The 21,909-nt window shown below is 33.2% G+C and overlaps 1 protein-coding gene across 5 annotated transcripts in view; it reads left to right on the forward strand.

Moving 5' to 3' along the window:
- KCNT2 (potassium sodium-activated channel subfamily T member 2) overlaps window positions 1-21,909 on the forward strand; it is a 411,763-nt gene that overhangs the window by 287,375 nt on the left and 102,479 nt on the right. For 3 of the 5 annotated variants that reach the window (XM_009191034.4, XM_009191039.4, XM_021929115.2), the window contains exons 20-22: window positions 4,964-5,035; window positions 8,500-8,634; window positions 19,407-19,518. In XM_009191034.4, coding sequence (XP_009189298.2) covers window positions 4,964-5,035; window positions 8,500-8,634; window positions 19,407-19,518 — 319 coding nt within the window. The remainder of the gene's footprint in view (window positions 1-4,963; window positions 5,036-8,499; window positions 8,635-19,406; window positions 19,519-21,909) is intronic. The other 2 variants (XM_009191043.4, XM_009191051.4) reach the window with 1 other exon arrangement.

Below are 21,909 nucleotides of genomic sequence, written 5' to 3' on the forward strand. Positions count from 1 at the left end.
CGATGTAAACATTTAAATAAATCAAAAGCTGTGTGAGGTGGCTACAACGCTGTCTCTTATTTTAAGAGGATGTAAAAGAGACACAAAGAATGTGAATGACCTTTTTCACGGTCAATTCTTGGATTAGACCTTTCTACGAAATTTCTGTTTTATTTTTCTTTCAACTTACAGGCTTTTGATATATGAAAAATACATGTTGCTTGCTCATACTTTCTGAAAACAAGAATATATCTTAACTTTGGATTATTTTTGCATTGAAAGTTCCCTTTGCCTTCCTAATGGCTTACATTTGGAAATCGCCAACAATCCACATTATATTGTTATTAAATCATTCTTGTAGGGTTTGACTTTATTTCAAAGGGTTAGATTGAAAGTGCATGCTGGAAAATCTATGAGCTTTCTGTGTACTTCCCGAAAGTAGTGTCAAACATTCTTATTTGTTGTCCTCTGTTCCTTTGGTTAAGAGTGAGGAAACTAAAACTAAACACCAATTAACAATGTTCCAGTAAGTTTTATGCAATTCTTTTTTTTTTTCTTTCTTTTTTTTTTTTTTTTAAAACAATGAGATGCCCATTGCTCTGAAATGGAGAACATTTTGCAATCTATTCTACAATATTACCAAAAAAACGAGGCTTTCTTCTTTACAATACTTCCATGTTATGGGAATTCCTACAATGATGATCGCATACACTTCTAGAATTATTAGTTAGTTTTGAAGGTTTGACTTGGCTTTAATTTCACATGCTTACAGCTGAAAATCAGTACATGGCTATTTTTAAAAATTAGTTGAAAGTCCAATTAATTCAATATAACAGAAATAAATAATAGCAGATGTAATAAGCAAGGAATTTTAAAATGTAAATTAAATTTATAATATTCATACACATAATATGCCAAAATAAGTGTTCACAATGTTTTCAAATATAAAGCTTTCTAGATCTCAATGTAATTAAATAAAACTCAGTCATATTGAAAAGCATCTTTCAGTTGGTACTGGTTCATTAGAGCTGGTGTCAGTTCTGATCGGTTGGCCATCTGTTCTGTTTGGTCTGTTGTGCCATACTGATTTTAAATATTTTGATTACCACCCCAACCTTAAAGGTCATCTAGTCATTTTTAACATCATGTCATGTGAAAGACAGAAAAGCAAGTCAAAAGCTAGAATATATTATCCAAAGCTACATAAGGATGAAGTGAAAGATCCAGGCTTTTGCTCTTAATATTTATCAAAGTCTTGTTCACACTCTCCATTTATTAAATCAATCTTCTTTCCACATATGGTGCCAAGTAAACTTCAGCTTATTTTAAAAGTAATGATAAAATGTCTGATGTCAGTGTTCTTATTTTTAAAATTCAAACTTTAGACTCATTCAGATCTGAGATAAGTTCTAAATTTATTCTCTTGATAGGTCTGTTAAATGTTACTGAGTCTTTTTCAGCCACATTTTTCTGATTTGTAAAATGGTTAAAACATTTCTTTAAAAGCTATTGTGAGATGAGGTAGATAATGTATATAAAATCCTAGTGCAATATCTGATTCATAAAAGGAAGATGCGAAACATCATTGTTTTCTTCTGTCAATCAAGAAAATAACACTGTTACTATTCAAACTGATGGAAAGATTTATATGAAAACCCAATTAATGGAAAAGCACACTTATTTAAGTAGTTAAAATTAAACTACTTTCATATTGTCTAGCAAGGGATAAACTACGTAAAAATGGAATTAGGAAATGTTAAAATAAACTATGCTCATAAAAGCATACTATACTCATTTCTTGAACTTGAAATAAAGAAATTAAATTTGTATTGTTATTAGTTAAATGGGAACAAAATAATGGTCTTAAATTTTACTAATTCATACAAATTTGCAAATCTTTTTTAATTCCTAACAGTCACTGACTAATATTTGAATGACAACTTTTACTATGAGAATTTCTATAAGAATATGAGGCTTTTGGCTCATAAGTAGTCATCTTTTCTGGTAGAATTGCAGTTAAGACTCATTAATGAATGTGCTCATTTTTCTTCTGTTTACTAACATCAGTTACTTTTTGTGTTTGTTGAATTTTTATTTTGTTTATTACCAGTTAGTTTCAGCCTGTGTTGTTTTGCTTTGTTTCGGTTCATGTATATTTATTCCTCCCTGAATCTATTTTTTTTTTGTCATGTTTACCTTTTTAATTGATTATAAAATACTTCTTTATATATTAAGCAACTTTGGTCTACAAATTTTGTATAAGTAACAATTTTTCGACATTTACTTCTTATTAATCTGTTTGTAATGAGCTATATACTTAAATCTGTCAATCATTGTCACCACTTCTCCTTAATGTAATTCCTAACGTAAATAAGCCTTCTCTGTTTAGCAGTCAGATTTTAAAAAATGCATACATTTTAATCTACTGCATAATATTTTTAAATATAAAACTCTTCATCAGTACTTTGAGGACATAATATAGGAAAAGGACATCTAGTTTTAGGAATATTTTGTTTTTGTTTAATGTTTTTCAATAATAATGCTTCCCAATGTAAAGGTTGTGCTTGCCAATTAGCTGCCTTCTAATGATTAAAAAATTGTTTTATTATGAGCCTATGATATCATTTATGTTACTCACTTACTAAGCAGGTCGGTGCCATGAAAACTGTTGACAATGTATTTAGGTGAGCTGGCATGATACATGCAAATGCAGAATTTATTTATTCTTTATGTTTCAGATTTCCTTTTAAGCCACCTTTTTTTAATAGCTATAGTAGATAAATCTATCTGTTATACAAAATTAAATTTTGCAAAAAATACGGCATAGTAGACCACTTACCTTAGGTATCTTTCATCAGGATTATATATTTAGCATGGTTCAGGTGCCTTCATTTACCTTGTAACATAGCTGCTCTAATTCATGTAAGGATGAACCATGCTACCACAATACAGATGTTAAAGCAATTTCCAAGGATTTGGAACATTGCTTGCCCATTGTAAGTACGTATTTGTGGTAAAATTGCATGTGACTGAAATTCATGAGTCTCTTAAAGAATAACAATGATTAAATTTGATGGCCAGTTAGCTTTTATATTCTCTGTTAGACAAAGCAACAAAATAGAAAGGCCTTATCTTCATTTTTAACTCTAGTAGAAGGGTTGGCATAAAATCAAGACTTACTTTGTCCACAGTGACCTCAACACACAGGCGAAGGAATTTTTCAGATCACCACAACAGCTCAGTGTTGCCCCACTCTTGTGGTACCTGCATCCTCCTATGTGCTTCTCCAATTACAAGACAGGGTGAGAGAGATGTGGAGGGTTTTGAATCAGCAATTAAAATAGCCCTGCTAATTTTAAGAAGCAGGACAGTGCCTAGAAAGAGTATAACTAGAAATCTCTACCATAAGGCACTATCAGAGACTGCTACTGGAGTTTATATTTGGTTATAATATTTGTTGAAAACATATATCAGGATCTTTAAAACTGTATATAGGCTGTGATCCACTAATATCTCTTCTATAAATGTTTTGGGATAATGATAAAATATCAATACTTAAAAAAAAAAGAAAAGAAAGTCTTCGGAAGATGTGAACACCAGTGTTAAATACAATAGCAAGGTACTGCAAAGAACTGATAACTGCAGTATTTCACATCAAAAAGTGAAAATAACTTACAAAATAAGTAAGTGAGGATTTTAAGAATGAAGTGTGGTACATTTGTAAGATGTAATAATATTGGGTCATTTTAATGACTACAAAGAAAATTAATGATAGGAGAAATTGAATCAAAATTAAAATAATGGTATTCTTTACAAGTTTTTTTTTTTCTTTTAATGTTTTGCTGTATTGAGCATTCATTTTCTTCAGACTGTAAAGAGCTAGAAGGATGACCAACAGGAGAGAAATAAGTCAGGGAGAGAAAAAAAGTTCATCTAGCCAGGGAGGCTTGTAGGTACTATAGTTTCCTTGGCCTAGTATTTTCCTCTCCTCCTCTTACGCTGAACAAACTCCTACTAATCCTTTAACATTCAAATTAAATATCAGCTCTATGAAATGTTCCTCAATTCTGCCTCCTAAATATAACATATTGTTTGTTTTTTACAGATTAAAATATGTAATAGAATTGTATGATTTTGTACAAGAATTTTTAAAATTCTGTATTTCTTATAAGTTAACAGGATATTCTTTTGCGTAAGCCTGAATGTATTAAAATGTCTATTAAATAAAATTTTTGGATACATATATGCTGAGTCAATAGATACCTGAAGAAATTAATAACTTTGTGAAATGAATACAATAGATTAAGCAATTTCTAAGGAAGCTTTCTGGTTTATGGTTCTTTCCTCAAATATGTATATAAGAAAAGATTTCAGTCATAAATGTTTCCTCAATAATATATATTGAGTATACTAATAAATTTTTAAATGCATTACTTTCATTATGATTTTATATAATACGTATTTTGCATGAGCATATATACTATATTTATTTGACAAACTGATATATTATATAGGGCGTGTTGTGATTATACATCTATCCCTTAGAGAAAGTGGTTCTTAATAGACATGCTTAATAGTTGCTCACTAATAGGCATTAGTACCTATTGCTTTAAATCATCTAAAAAAAGTATTAATTTTTTATTTTACAAGGCCTCCTCTGCGTAGATAACTTTTAAATTTATATATAAGATTTCTTAGTCATAATTAAGAATATCAATTCTGTATTTTTGTAGAATTATGCCATAATGTTTCTGATTTAGAAAGCTGAAATACAACTTGTTTTTATAATTCTGAGGCATTTTATGATTCATAACAAGTGCAAATGACATTTTCTAGTTAATGTTAAGAAAAAAAGCACTAAAATTAATTTTGTCAGCAGTGTTGAGTTTTGGAAATACAAACTAAGTCAACTTACTTCCTTTCCCTAGAAGTGCTGCCACTGTTGTGACATTGTGTTTCATTTTGTAACCCATCTACTACTTAGGCCAGATATGCATTTTCTGGATGCAATCTGTTGGTTTCCAATGGTTTACTACATGGTGGGCTCTATTGACAAGTAGGTGACAAAATCTTTGGCACACTAACTAGTGTAGTGTCCTGTGGTTTGTCATGTGCTGTGCCTTGTTACTGCATGATGAGTGTAATTTGCCGTGTCAGTATTGCAAATATGATATATTTTGCATGTAGAGCTTATGTTCTCGTGTTATACATCTTGTATTAAACTTTCTAAGCAGTAATCTATTGTTGAATTAAAACAAATCTTGCTGCATGTCAATTTTGTCAGTTTTGCTCAGTTTCTAATGCTATTTTTAGTTTTGTGTCATCTATAACAACGTTATTACTATTGACATAGTGTTAGAGAAAACTAAAGTTGCAATATTGTGATGCATTGATAGCATTACGATAACTTCTGGAAACTGAAATAATTTAGAAATGCTCATTTTAACTTAGATTTATAAATTAGAGCAATTCCTTTAGAGTTTACTTTGGTCACATGTCAGAGTTTATAATTTCTAAAATATTTGTTAATTAAAAGGTCATATGTGTTTAACACATTAGTAGTTAAATACAAATTCTTATACATGTATCATGGTGACATTAAAATATATATATAAAAATAAAAGATCAAAAAGCTAATATACTTGAAATAATATGTTACTTTTCCACCTCTAAATAATGTCGGCCAGAGCCTTCAAAATAAAATGCTAAAATTTACCAGTTAAGAACTTTAATGCTTACATTTTATCCTGTAGATGTTGAAGAAAACAAAGTTTTGTAACTTTGAAAGTATTTAGTGCTGTGGATACGTTAAAGGTCAACCAGTCTAAAATATGTTTAGCCTCCATTCTATATTAATATAATTTACATCATCAGGTATGATAATACTAACCAAGTAAATAAACTGTAGTTAGATGCACTAAAATTGCTATTTAAATTCTACACATGTTTTATAACCAGTCATCTTTTTTGAAATCTTTTGAGATGATAGTGTTCTGTTAAAACTTATCAGAAAAACAGTATATCTAAAAGCTAAAGAATAAACGTCCCATCTATCTTTTCTGATGTAAACTATGAAGTGGATTCTTCCTCCGTAAAAGTATTTATGATGAGAGAATAAAGAATTGAGAGGATCAAATTACTAGGGACAGAAATAAAACAGAATTGGCTACAAACAGCTAATTATTGGTCTGGGGACTGTTATGTTCATGTAACAGTTCTCCTCTTTTGCTTGTGTTTGAAATATTTCTTTAAAAATACCTCTTTGAATGGATTAAAACACATTCATGAACACTTCTTTACACTTACACATTTTACATTCTAGTCCTTGCAAAAAGGGGTCTTAGAAAGAGATAGAAAGGGAGGCTTTGCCAATTATTCCTATAACTTGTTTTCTGTCTAGATTGACTTTCTTGTGCTGCCATCTGCTGGCCACGCTGTGTAAAGCATCCATGCTGAGGAAAAAATAAGGCAATGGCCTTGCACAAATTATGATGGACAGGAGTTATAAGAATAAGTTGGCAGCCTACTTTAAAAAAAAAAAAGTGCAGCAGTAAATAGGAAAAGAATAATATAATCTTAAAACATAAAAAATGAAAAAACTTCTACATAGTTCAGAAATATTATTCCAAATTTATTTATTTTCTATGTAGATTTAAATTCATAATTAATGATAATTTGCCAAAGTTATGAGTAAACTGTAACAGCCAGTATTTTTGAGACTGGAATTAATTGATACATGTGGGTATAGGTAACAGTTAGCTATGTAGCACGGGTACTCTCAAAGTGAACTTTTGGTCAAGTGTTCACTTCAACGTCATTGAATTATTGATGGTTAAATATTCATCTTTCCTATCTTCACTTCTATGCATATATACTTATCCAGTCACTCTTATCCTCGACTACCCTATCCTTTCCTTTTCCTATATAGATAATTATAATGGAGATATTTATTAATGAAGAAAAAAGATTGTAAAAACTGAAATATGAGAAAGTGATGTAAAATTATAATAAGGTGATGTGAAGACATATGACTTAAGCGTCATTTTGATGGTCCATAAGGGCCATACCACATTCATTTTCCATCTAACTCTTTCTTTTTTAATGTATTTAATAAATTAAGAAAAATTATGATACATTTCCTGAATAAAAGAAAGACCCAAGTATCCCTAGGCATTTAAACTTGAAGGTCATCATAGTGGTTGGATGTTATGGTCCTGGCCCCTCTTATCATAGGAAATTTATTTGGAATAACATTCTGTTTCCACAGTTTTAGCCATAAAATCTCTGCCACAGACCATTGTTCCTGATTCAAGCGAAATATTTTTTCTGGACTACTCCTGGGGATCTTGGACTCAAGGCTTTGGTAATACCCTCTCGCCTAATAACAGAGTAAGAAATCCTGCCTCCCACCTTCCCATAAAAGGAAAATAATTCCCTCTAACGTGACATGGCTAACTCAACCAATCATGCACTTGGAAAAGATCCTCAGGGACTTCACTCTTCAATTTTAAAACCTAAGAGAAACTACTGCTCTTTAAGCTTTAAACATCCTGTTATAAATCAGAAGATACGGAAATCAATTAACCTATCTTTTCTTATCTGTCTTCAATCAACTCTGTACCTAGAACATTCTTGTACTCATTCAAGTGTAGTCTCCATTATCCAATTCAGTTCTACTTTTCTAGTTTGCATGAAGCAGAGGCAATGAGAGTAATGGTTCCCTGTTTCAGCTTTAACGGTAAACATTTTCTTTTAATTCATTGGGAGAATGATAGGTAAGATTTTTTTTTTTTTTTTTTTTTTTTTTGGTCAGTGATAGGAAAGAAGACTGACTCTATTTTAGCTCACAGGTATGTGTTTCCTACTTTAGCAATTACTTCACCCAGCCAAAGAAATCAGGTTACTCAAACACTTGCTCAAAAATTTAGGCTGGCTAAACAGTAGCCTTGCATACAACAGAATTTGTATATTTTACATGCTCTTGGTTGTGTAGAACCAATCTATAACACATAGGTCTTACGTAAAGGAATAATAAACATTTAAAAATAAACATTTCATAGTTTTATATTTTTTCATTAGGCTTACCATCTAAATTAACATAACACTTATTTATTTCTCTCTTGCCAAAATTACTTTAGATGTAAAAAAATGTAAATGTCGTGTCTTCGAAGTAGTATGTAACTGTAAAAAGAAATTTCTAACATGCTCTATTTTATTGCAAAATGGATGTATTCCATATTTCATGGATATAATTAATAAAATTATTAAAGAAAACATTTTAACACACGTTTTGAAACAGTTGAGATCTAATGATGTGTAAACTACCCAATATAAAAATTATTTCATATTAGTAGATAATATTGTATCATAATTCCCATTAATAGCTACCTGTGCACACTCTGTAAAAGCCACCTCTAAAGGCAACTTATGTAAGCACAGGGGATAGTGCTAGACTTTAGCACTGATTATAACCTTATGATTTATTCAATGTTTGTTTTTCTCTGTTGATTTTTATCAAAGCCTAGATGACTTACTCAGGTGTGGAGTGACCTTTGCTGCTAATATGGTGGTTGTGGATAAAGAGAGCACCATGAGTGCTGAGGAAGACTACATGGCAGATGCCAAAACCATTGTGAATGTGCAGACACTTTTCAGGTAAGTGGCTGAATCATCCAACCCTGCCACTTACTTTGTGCTAAACATTGGTAAAATATTTGACACTGACTCTGTGTGAGGAATGAACATGAGACACATCGACTTTATGTTCATTTATTCATTTGCTTTTCATAAAGTAAATGTTTATTGAGCACGTCATGTATGACTGGCACTGCGTAAAGTTAAATTTTTAGCACCAGATCAGTAATGCTTCTCATAAAATAAATTGAATGATATATCAGTTTTCTCAGATAGTTTAACAGTAGCAAATTCTTGAAAATCATGTGTACTAGTAGTCATGAGTTTTGACAAGCAGCCCATGTTCTCATATTGGTATTATGCCTAGCAGTGACCAAATATTTACATTTACATACTGAATAACTAAGACTGAAAGACTGCACAGCTGGGAACAGGTAATTTACCCATGTTAAGAGCAAAGTCATGACATCATTTTCACTATTTTCTTGTCTTTTATTAATTAAATGTACCCATTGAGTTCATTCATTGAATTTAATTTAATGGGGATATGAAAGCCCAATATGGTTATCTTTGGGTAAGAGTAAACAATCGCGACCAGCGAAAGATCTGTGCTATAACTAAAGTCAAACTCCTCTGTCATTCAAGTCATCAGTTTCACTTGGAACAATTCTCCCTAAAATCATATGAAAATTTAAATATCAAAAAGATCATTTTTTTAAGTTGTATGAGTTTTGGCGAAGCCTGAAGGAAATATGTGAGCTACCAAATTACAGAGGTAAATGAAACAATATCAATTTTCTCATCATCCATGTTCCCTCCACTTTCATATTGTAGCAAAGCGTATATTGAGGTTAATTATTTCACTTTCTAGTTTGAGTTCAAAATTCAAAGGAGAGAGCCTAGATGTGTGTCTGTGTTAAGTTGCCTATTTGTACTATGATTTTAGGCAAATTACTTTTCTTCTCTACCTCTCAATATATTAATCACAATATTATTAAAGATTTAGACATATGCAATACCTTACTTAGCATATGCCTGGTCATTTTTCATTACTTAATAAATATTAGCTATTAATATTACTAGCAGTATAATTATCACTTCCATGTGGCAGAGTGGAAAAGCCACTGACCTTGGACTACATAGCAGCAAACTTTATCTGGTACAACATATATCCTAGAGGTTCCAGCTGACAGTCACTAACTTTGTGACCTTCCTAACCTCATTTAGATTCAGTTTTCCTCATCTCTAAAATGCTGCAGAAAATAACCCACTTTGCAGTGTTAATGTAAAGATTAGAGGTCAGTTATTTAAAGAATCTGTCATAGCAGCTGGAAAATCTACAATGAATTTGCATAAGAACCTCTTGTTCCAGAAGAAGAAATACACGCTTTAAAGTTATTATAATGCAGCAGTTCACTTAGAATATACCTAACTAGTTAACTAGTGAGCTGTATTAAACAGCACATTTTTAAAAGACACTATATAAAACTCGTTTAAAATATTACATATATATAAACATTCTTTTCTCTAGAGAATATAAAAGAAAATTACAAGGTAGAAAATTAATTCAAGGATGAGATTTATAGCCAGCGAGTAGGGTAAAAATCATACTTTTTGATTCCATGCTTGGCAAAAGCTAATTATATAAAAGAAGATCCCAGGTCTTTTTAATTAAACATGTTATTTAAACTTTCAATTTACCATGAATTTTATTTCTATTATGGTGATGTTTCTATTGATTTAACTTTTATTATATATTCTCAGGATGAATTATTTTGATTCCAAGATAATAATAAATCTCTGTCTTACTGAGAGGTTCAAAGGCTGTAATTAGTAATTAAAAAAAATTAACTCACCATAGTAATTATGGACAGATACACACATGGCGACTAGTTGTTCAAAGGCTATGCTTCTCTAAGTACCTAGCTGAAGATGTGATTACCACTTGTTGAATGAATGAATGGATGTATGAATGAACTAATTAATAACTTTGGATACCTTGACTATTAGGCTTATCTGTCTTCAGCAGTATATTTTAGAAATTATATAGTTTTTATGGTATATATAGTGATCTAGACTGAATAGTTTTGAGCAGAATTTTTCAAAAGAACTATTAAAAACACAAATTGCAAAGAAATTACCTCTGTTCTCTCCTTTCTTATGCCCTATCATGACATTACTATTATTTCTCCAAGTATATGACAGTATTTTTTAGGAAAAAAACCATATAAAACTTTTCTGTGTGTTGTATGTTAAGCTGCTAATCTGTGTGTGCTAAGCTAGGCTAGTTTTACATTATAAAAAAGTAAGACAGACATTTATAGATTTCTATGATATAAGAAGTATCACTTATGCAGATAAATGACCAAAATTATTCAGACTTGGGAGTTGCATTTTATAGATGTAGTTAATTATCGTCCTCCAGATCACTCTTATGCATTCCTTGGAGATTTTAGTTCCTGATTTACTATGACTTTTGGCAACCCTGATTATCATAATTATTGATGATTTCAACAATCTTACATAGATAATCCTTTGAATATCTGACTTTCACCACCCATTCTCATGGTCATAGCCTAAACCTTGAACAATGAATAATTTTACACTCCACATTCTCAGTTTCTAGCATTCAACACTCTGAGTAGTGCTACTTATTTTCTATCTAATTTCTTCTAATAGCCCCAACTCTTAATAGTCCTTTGACCACACTGGATCCTGTCATCCACTGATCCTACTACCATTTTACTTACCCTTATCACCTTAGGGCTTTTTCCCTTCCTTACCCAGATTCAAGTCTACGATCAATCATGATAATCACTGCTGCACTGAAACACTCAGTGGATAATTACTGATTATCTGCTACACACTGACACTGATCTCAGCTCTCTCCCTTTTCTCTCTTCCTCCTACTCCCAGTTTTCTCTCCTTTTAGGTTCTCTACCCACCACCTTGCATGAAATTCCTTAGAGGCAGATGACAACATTCCAGAGGTAGGATCCAGTTACCCTCATCAGTAAGCATCAGACAACTAGAAATCCAATCACAATGGCTGGATATCAGAGTATTTAGGATTCAAGTTTTGGACCCCATCCCTAAGAGAACTAAATTCTTATACATTAATTATGCATGCGGAAATAGTATCTTTAAAATATTTCAGCCAATCCTTATATCTTAGAGAACACCATTCGTACTCTCAATTGAGAGCCAATTTCTAATTCGTTGATTGGTAAGGCCTATGACATTGATAGAAGCACAGATAACAGAAGTAATGTTGTGTGAACATTCAGATTAAAAACCAAAGTTGGCCACCTTAGATGATGAAATAGAATGCCAGCCACACCTGGTGTTTAACTTAAACCGATGCATCCACCTATCACATTGTTTATTTTGAAGTGTTTAGAAAAGTAAATTACAGACATCATGAGAGTACTAGAACGACCTAGACAAGCCTTTTATTTATCACTTACCCTGATTTGTTCTTTCTCTCATGATGAGTTTTATTGTTTCTTTTTTTCTAATTAATCATTTTTTTTCCTCAGGGAGGGGGTGCTCTTAGTAGGCCTTTAAAGCAGCAAACTTTCTCTGGGACTACCTCTACTGCAGAGGTTCCACATTCTCTAGAGGAGTAGTGTATCTCCACTCCTTTACTCGGAAAAGACTTCTTGAATCCTGAGCAATTGGCTCATTACCTCCCCAGACGCCATTGCCATTTCTGCATACAAAAGACAATAAGGAGATAAGATCTTCCTGGGGTTAGATCCTGTTGTACCTCTCTCCAAAAAAGGGTTTGTATTTACACATCTAATAGAAGACACTCAAGTAAGCCATCCCAGTATAAAGAGCTCCTCAAAAGTGAAAAAAAAAGCAAGTCCTCAATTTCAAATTGAAATGTACCCTTCTAAAGATAACAGGACAATCATTACCATTAGAAAACATTGCACGTTTTCATGTTTGTATGAACAAGTACTAATATCTAAACAAAGTTTAAACTCGCAAATTAAAATGTGCTTTGGATTAGAAACAACAACAGTAAAAAGTCTATGTCAAATTGATCTACCAAAATATCCTACTTGGTGGCTGTTTGGCATGTCACTGGCATCTGTCATTACTTTCATTTTACTGAGAAAGAAAGAAACATTTAGAGAAATGTAGTATCTCATCCTAGCCCATCTAGGAAAACAATGACAGATTCAGGCCTATGACCAGAGTGCCAAGAAAGACAAGAGAACTTTATCTAGGAGCTGGAAAAAAAAAAAAAAAAAAAAAAAAACATCTCTTTGGAGAGCACACAGAATAATGTTTAGGGCGGAATGGGTAGAGAATTTGTATGGTAAAAGTCCAGGTGTGACCTAGTTGAGAAGTTCCCTTGGGTTGATTTTGTTTTAATACAAAGATTTTTGGTTGCTGTGTTTGCTGTTGTTTTCTAAATGTAAGCTGACCACACTTGTAAGATAATGAGCAATGTCAATGAAACAGTCATGGATTGTCATCTGTTTGGAATGGAGCAACTCCCGCATTAGATCTATAGTAGGACAGGATCTATAGTAGGACAGGATCTATGGCCATGCCTGCAATTGTGATTTGTTCATGTATCATGCTTGGCCCCTATGTTTATTGGATATCTAGTAAGTGTCAGGACTAGACAGGATGCTGTGGCGGCAGTAATGAACAAGCTGGACATAGCTGGTGGCCTTAGAATGCTAATAGTCTAACAGGGAAGATATTAAGCCAGTCATTTAAATTTTTAATTAGAGAATTATAACTGTGGCAATTATTGGAGAAAATATATAGAATTGTATATAGACCCAGATAACAAGAATATTTGCTCTAGTCCCATGGGTCAGAGAATGTCTTCCTGAGGAATTGATAATCTTTTACCTAAAAGTGAAGAGAGACTAAATGGGCAAAAGGATGGGTAGAGCACATTCCATATGGGGCAGCATATAGGAAGCTCTGAGATCCCGATAGTGACTATTCAAGGACTTGGAGCAGAGCAAGGGGAAGACTGGTGCGAGGAGGCTGAAATGTAATTTAGAAGTCATATTTTCATGGCTTTGTAAAGTATGTTCATAAGTTGGTCTGAATTTTAAGAATAACAGAAAGTCATTGAAGGATAGAGAAGTTTAAAAGATAACTGCAGGTGCAAGGTAGAGAATCGTTTCCGGAAAAGAAGGAGTGGGTAAGAGCAGACCAGTTAAGAGACTTTGGCATTGCCACGACTATAAAGGCATAGAAGGGCAAGTTTTGTTTATTTGTTTTTGTTTTTTAAAAGAAAAGAATATTGTCTTTAGATTAGCACAAGTAGTCATAATCTTACTAAGGAAACAACACATACCTGCATATGGAAAATGACAGATTTCAAAATAATATGACCGTAAGTATAAGTAAACAATTTAAAATACTCGACGTGTATAAATACAAGAGTGATGCCTTTATACAGCGAAAACTACTTTTAATGTTTAGATTGGTGATGGTTTACATGGATAAGATTTTTGAGGATTCAGAGGATTCCTGATATTTATCATACTGTCATTTATTACTAACTCAGACTTCCTGAAGTATTTTTAAATTATTTATGAAAGATTACATACATTTTTACTTGTTTTAGTGTTGATAGTCAATTGCAGTCCAAAAATTCCAATTAGTGTTTTATGTGTATCTAAGTGTGTCTGTATACCTCCTATTAATGTATACCCCTGTTATTTAAAAACATTATTTCCAGCTACCATGGCAAATTAGAATTTGTAGTGTAACATATAGCTCAGTATGTAATATTTTGAATAAAATGTCATAAACATTTTCCAATGTTCTTATATTTGTGTGTTTTGCTTTATGATACAATACATCTAGTTTCAGAGTTCCCCCAGTAGCCTGTGAAATAGAATATATGGTATATTTTTCATCTTTATATTGGTTAGTAAAAATATGTATTGAATAAATTAATGCAGGGAGAGAACTCTTCCATAGATATTTTATACAGCTCCACAATTATATTTGCATCACTGAGTCAGAACACGAAGTAATTGTAGAAAAGTTTTAAATAGAACAAACTATATCTTTTTTTTTAATTACAGTGTTGCTCTATTATGTTCCTAGTGCCCAGGGAAAAGAGACTTATTATTTCATTTTAATTCTAAAATGTTCTACATGCAAAATGTATTTAGCTCATATTAAGACACGGAAATAGGTTTACGTTATTAGTGTTTCAAAGGAGCCTAAATAAATCTATTAGACAACCAAATTTGTAAATATAAAATATTATAACTGAATACAAGTAATAGTCTATGGATATAAAGGGCGTTAACATACTGTTTCATTATATAAGTATTAGTTCTAGATTTTTCACTAGGTGGCAGGCTTAGCTAATACTTTCAGTTTCTCAGTCCAAAATAACATAAATGTTACAGGTTCATTTATGTAGAACAGAAATGGGAGCCACATCAAGTAAATTATGTTGTCCTGTTTAATTTCAACTCCAGAAGTCACTCAAATACAATGACTGGGTCAATCAATCGTATTTTCACTCACTCTTATTAAGACCCTAAATATTTCTAGCTACATATATGTGTATATTTCTATTTGATAGGATGTGTCATAAAAGGATAATAAACAAAAGAATCCAGGTAACCACAACTTGATTCAAAGTGAAAATACTGATTTATATCAAAGATAAAATACATATTATTTAAGGGAAATAAAAATGTTTCAAAAGTTAAACTCGATTTTCATTAGTTTGTAACTACATTTTCCTCATAAATTCTATCTCTAGCCTGATATCTCAACACTGTTCTAAATGTTCTTCATAATTTATTCATTCACTAGTGTCTTAATGCTACTTAATCTAGGAGTGTTGAGTCAGCCACAATTTATCACCCCTAGAAAAAATACATATATCCTTATAATTTGTGAATTTGGCCGAGACGGGCGGATCACGAGGTCAGGAGATCGAGACCATCCTGGCTAACGCGGTGAAACCCCGTCTCTACTAAAAAAATACAAAAAACTAGCCGGGCGCGGTGGCCGGCGCCTGTAGTCCCAGCTACTCGGGAGGCTGAGGCAGGAGAATGGCGTAAACCCGGGAGGCGGAGCTTGCAGTGAGCTGAGATCCGGCCACTGCATTCCAGCCTGGGCGACAGAGCGAGACTCCGTCTCAAAAAAAAAAAAAATAAAAATAAAAAAAAAAAATATTGTTTCATCTATTATATTATAGTGTTTAAAGTCAGGAATCTTACTTTATGTATTTATCTATCTACTGGAGATCAGAACTTTCTGATAGTAAAAAGTTGATAATTATTCATTAAGGCTAAATGAAACTATAAAATGTTATTTTTTTAAAGAGTTGATTTTTAATATATGAAACATGAATCTATTGCTAGATATTGTTAATAATTTATTTTGTTTGGATCATCTGTGTTTCCTTACACTGCTCTATCTTCCTCTTTATTATAATGGTGAGTGGAAGCTTCAGCACCTAATGCTGTGGTGTGACCCAGGCCCTGCCACCTACTAGAATGTTACCTTGAACATACTATTTTGTCTCTTTGGGCCTCAGTTTCCTCACCTATAAACTAATAATTGGAGGTAAATCATAGAGTACTTTTTGCAGTTTGAAGAGGTAACGTGACCCTCTCGATTTCTAACACAAATTGAAAACTATTGAGATCCAAAGAAGTCAGGCAGATAGAGTTAAAAATATTAGGCAAGAGGATGTGACTTTGGTGTAGGCAAAAGTGGGCTTTTAAAATCCACCCTTGAGAACCTTGGTCAGGAGCCATACTGGACAACCACAAGACTTGTCCTATAGGGCTTATCTCTCCTCACAGCTTGGCACAGACCAGCACACATCTAAAGACACTGAAAAGATAGAGTCAGGGTTGAGACACACACCCTCAGCTCTTCCTAGGGAAAGAGAGGATACAGATAGAAACACACGAGGGTTCCTACCTGATGTGAAGATTACATGAGTTAACACATGGACAACTCTTAGAGTAGTACTTTATAGTTATTGTTCTATGGACATATGTTACCCATCGGAGAGAAAAAAAAAAAAGGAAAAGACAAAGAGGAGAACCTTAGATCCATTAATTTTTCTTTTTAAAGTTTAGTACATGAATGTGGGATCTATTATCTGCATGAGTCCATAGGGCTTTGTGTTCATTGATTCATTTTTGTCCTATTTTTCATTTTAGTTTCTGTTTCCCCAGATGATTGAATTTTGTCTGTGACAACCATATATGGTGAATATCTTTAGTGACATTGTTATTTTAAAATATTTCTTAAATAAATACTTTTAAACTCCCAGATGGTATGAAATTTGGCAGTTGGTGGCATTTCCCAGGCCTACCAGATGGAGTTTGCCAGCCAAAAGTCAACAGACATTTTTTTCCATCAGGCCACTTTTCTAATTTTTAACGAGTTTTTGAGAAAATAACTTTTATTTATTGAATGTACCATCATGGATGACTTTTGAGTGAGAATAGAGCTGCTGAAAGAAAGTCCTGTGAAATATGGATACTATAGTGTTTCTCCGTAAGCTCATCTAATTAAATTTCGTGCCCTGTTCATCAAGATTTCATCTCAAATGCACAAACATGAATTGAGAAATTGTTTACTTTCACAAAGATTTGTTAATTAAAGGAATATAAGGTCATAGGCACTGAGAGGGAAACCTTGCTTTCTTGGTGTGACAATTTATTAAGATAACTAAGGCATGAATAAAACCAACCAGGAAGCTTGAGAGGCCAACAGGTAGTTTAATCAATAAATCAAACACTGGGGAGCCGAAGTGGAGGGGATGATTCTGACTTTAAAAATTGTTTAAGTTTCATCTTGAATGGATTTGAGAGCCACTTTAAATATTGGTTGTGATTTTGTAGTATAGAGATTCAGGAGAAAAGGAAACAGAAAAGAAATGGCATTTCAGGCAGAAATAACAACATGAGAAAAATAAAAAAACCTAAGAAAATAGTAATAACCATTCTAACTAGGAAACAGTACCTTTCGTATATAGCCACTAGCTTCATGCTTTGCTACATCCTTTCTTTGCAGAATCTGATATTTAGAGTTTCTGTAATGAATTTAAGGTCACAGAACTATTGAAAAAGGTATCAGTTGCACAAATAAAATTACTGTATTTTTAACATTAGAAGTCAGCAAAAGAAATTATATCCTGGTTATTGTTTTGCTGATATTATTTTAATAACGATTATTACAATTTACCTAAATCAAGAACTACAATACTATTTATTATCAAAATGAAGATTAAGCCATATATTACTGGCTATATTTCTTCCTTTTATTAAAAGATTTCACAAAATACCCAAAGATATCCTAGCTCTCAAAGGCCTTGATTGTGTAAGACCCAATGTTAGTCCATTTGGGCTCACGGCCAAGAGGGCGTGTTAAGTTTCGCAGATAACTCTGAGGAAAAAAACAAAAAAACTCTTCGTAAGGATGAGTTAGTGTCTTAACTAGAATGGTGACTAAAGCCCAGTGGAAACACGCCTGAGAGGCAGGTAATCAGAGAAGCCTGGTCTGAAGGCTGAGAAAGGCCTTGCTGGCTGCAGAGCAGTAGGGTGGGCCCACTCTCCCCAGCAGGAGGGAGCAGTCCTAGCAAATCATCCATCAACCTGCCGGAGTTAGACCTGAGGAAAGGTAAAAACTCATCTGTAACACTGGGGTTCAGGGACAGGGCTCCCATCTGAAAAGAAGGATGTACCACATCAAGCACTCAGGCACACGGAAGTAATAGCACCCTCATGACTGAATGAGCATACATTCATAAAATGAGAGCAGCAGGAGTTGTTTGTTCCTGAGCCACACAAACAGGCGGTTTATATTCTGCATATCTGCAGTCAGTTCTAGTCCCTGAGTTCAAGGGATGGTTCAGCCTAGTGATGGGAATTGTCAGTGGTCATAACTTGGTTTAAAGACATATCATATGGAAAACAAAGCTGATTATCACAGAAGTGGCTGCCACAGAGAATATCAAAATATTTAAACAAGGAAAGCTACCAGGGATGCATAGATATCAGGTAAGGATCAGATCATGAACAACAGCAAAAATAAAAAGCATTTATTGTGGTATCATCCTGCCTCTTTTCTCTGGGGGGAGTCAATCTTGTGTGAGCGTATATGTATGTGTGCTCGTTTTGGTGTATATTTGAGAGTGTCAAATGGGAAGAAAGCTAATGTGAAGCCATGGGACCTGTGAAAAAAATTCTCAGGAGACTTTTGGGGAACACTATCAGTGCTTTAGCTTTGGCCCCGATTCATTACAATGAAATTTTATATAAATGATTTCCTCGTCTCAGAAGTTTGTTATAGCAAGATTTGACATATAAAAACTGCACACTATGAGAATAAGGGGCCATAGGACATGAAAGAGCTCACATAATAGATGAGAAGCTCATTATGTGAAATTTTTGCCCATCAGCTTATTTATCTTTACAAATTTCTGTTTCAATGCCATCGCAAAGTAACCTTGTAACTTCTTAAATCACCTTTATGAGTTTCTCTTCTATGCTGTTCCATAATTGTAAAGAGAAAATGTCTAATAAAAGCCAAATTACTTTATTTTTCTTATTGTGCTAAAATGTCTGTTAAAATATTCTTTGGGAAATATTGTTTCATTTTTCCTGCATTGTACAGAAGATTTTATGTGGCACTGCCTGCTGTTGTAATTGGATATAGTTTTATGCTTAAGGCTAGGAATCACTCACTCATAAATATGTTGTTATAAAAAATACCATATTGGATTGTTAGTGTAATGCAAATGTTCTTTTGAAATGTAGGTTGTTTTCCAGTCTCAGTATTATCACAGAGCTAACTCACCCAGCCAACATGAGATTCATGCAATTCAGAGCCAAAGACTGTTATTCTCTTGCTCTTTCAAAACTGGAAAAGGTAAGACCCCACATTATCAAGTAAATTAGATGTAACTATCTTTATTCAAAAATTAACTCTGTAAATATATAAATAAAAATGCCATGAGATAGTAAAAATAAAATGCTGTTTTGAATTTCTGTTTGGGAGATGAAATTCTAGTTTACAATTTTTTAAAAAATGTGAATTGACAGATTTGAACAATTTATATCACAGGTAAATATGATGGAGATATTTTGTTCTATTATTATTAAGTATTAAACACATGATTTGTGAAAGAATGCAACAGAAATGTGTATACTCACTTATTTGCTATGTCATGAAATCTATCTTTACACAGGGCTTTTCAGTTTCCAAAAAATCCTTAAGGTCTTAAAAAACTATAGGCTTTGTTGAAAACTGGCTTCCCAGATGTCACCAACACAACCTGACGTAAAGCTAAGTTTATTGCTTACCTAGGTAGGGGAGACTGCCTCCCCAACAGAAGTTTGGCGAGGTCTCAGAGGGAGGAAAACAAGGTCAAAATTTAGTGAGAACTGGAATTTAATTTAATGATGATATTTCAAAACAGAGACTTGATCGGGACTGGGAAGAGATCCGGATAATGCTAATAGAGACAATGGAATTGCAAAGTAATGTTATATAGTCAGAAAGATTTGGTTTCCATTTTCAGTATACAGGCTGAGTGTGGGTGTAGATGGTTTTTGCACTCAATTTTTACTTACTACCAAATTGTAGTGTACTGAGAGAACTAGATGTGAAAGGAAAAAAAAAAAAAAAAAAGATCCAGTCTTACACACGTAAAATGTGTTAACCTGGGTGTAGTGGCTTGTGCCTATAATCAGAGTGATTTGGGAAGCTGAGACAGGAGGATCCCTTGAGCCCAAAAGTTCAACGCTGCAGTGAGCTACGATCATGGCAGTGCATGCCAGCCTGGGTGGCAGAGTGAGATCCTGTTTCTAAAAATAAATAAATAGTTAAATCTAGGCTGTTTTCATTTCTTATAACAATATAAGAGGTAGAGAAAATGATGCCTTATATTTTTTTGGTTAGTTATTTCTGTTATGACAGACCAGACGCTGTCCTAATTCCTGGGAAACATATTGTTGAGTAAGGTGGTGTCTGTACCCTTATCTACTGATTTCTCCAAAACTAGTCATACACGTAATGTTTATAGAGCCTTACCCTGCTTTTTCATGGCCATAGGGAAATTGTTGTGCCCTGCTTCCAGATGTGGAACTCAGTTTGAGGCTAGATAGATACCTCTCCCAAGATTATACAGCTACCAGTCCAATTCAGTAAGGGAAATGTAAGGCTATTAATATTCAGGACAGAGAATTTCCACTATGCCACATCACTTTAGCAACATAAAAAAAGATGGCAAGCTGGGCTAAATTGACTCCGATTCAAAAGCAAACTAAATAATCAGAAATCCAGCAGGAATCCGTGCTGGCATGATGGAGTACAGCCTCCCTCATGGTAAATGAGGTAGAATCACCTCGTGCTAAAGAAGCCGGGCTCTGGAGTCAGATTGGTCCAACTCGCCACTACTTTTGAGGAATGGAAACTGGATAAATTATTTCATAGCCTTGGGATTCTTATATGGAAAATAGTGGTAGGAACTATTTTAAATAGTAGGGTCATTTTAGAGATTACAGCACGTAATCTATGCAAAACACTTCGCCCTGCATTTGATATATAATTAGTACTCAAATAAATGGTACTAAAATCTTAATGATAGATTTTATATTTGTTGATATTGTCACCAATAAGAATTTTATTCTGTGTATTCAGATTGTTGACGAGTCAGTTGATGTAGCAAGGTCATAATTGTGGAAGATATTTTCAGTATTTGTTAGCATTTGTGTTGACATGGTTGTGTGCTTATTGCATTAGAGGAAAAGAAGAAAACTATGAGATATATATGCCAGTCAGTTACATACATCTCCTTATCCAAAGGAAAAATAAAACTTAATATCTTCGCAGCAAACAAGAAAGTACAATTAAGACCCAGGTACCTAGGCTAAACTCCCAAAGAGAGAGACACAAGTTGCCTTCCTCCTTGATGTTCACATTTCAAAAAGATACCCCCAAGGCCCACAAGAAAAACATTCCTGGAATGCAAAACTGACTACAGGTTTATTTAACTTTCCAGAGATTTGCATCTATCTCACTGACAGAGAAAGGATTTCCAGTTACAAGTTTTTGACAGGGAAAGAATTTACAATTACAAGTTTTCTAAAGAAAATGCTCCAAGGAAAGGGGAAGGAACTTTGGTCATCAGGGTAATTTTTTTTTATTTTTTATTTTTTTTGAGATTTGTATTTGCTCTCATACCTTTTAGATTTTTCCCACGAAGAAAAAAGAAACTCAATACATCAACATATTTCCAAAGTATTCAAGGATAGAAAG

Source organism: Papio anubis, chromosome 1 (genome assembly GCF_008728515.1).
Source record: "Papio anubis isolate 15944 chromosome 1, Panubis1.0, whole genome shotgun sequence".
Taxonomy (NCBI): domain Eukaryota; kingdom Metazoa; phylum Chordata; class Mammalia; order Primates; family Cercopithecidae; genus Papio; species Papio anubis.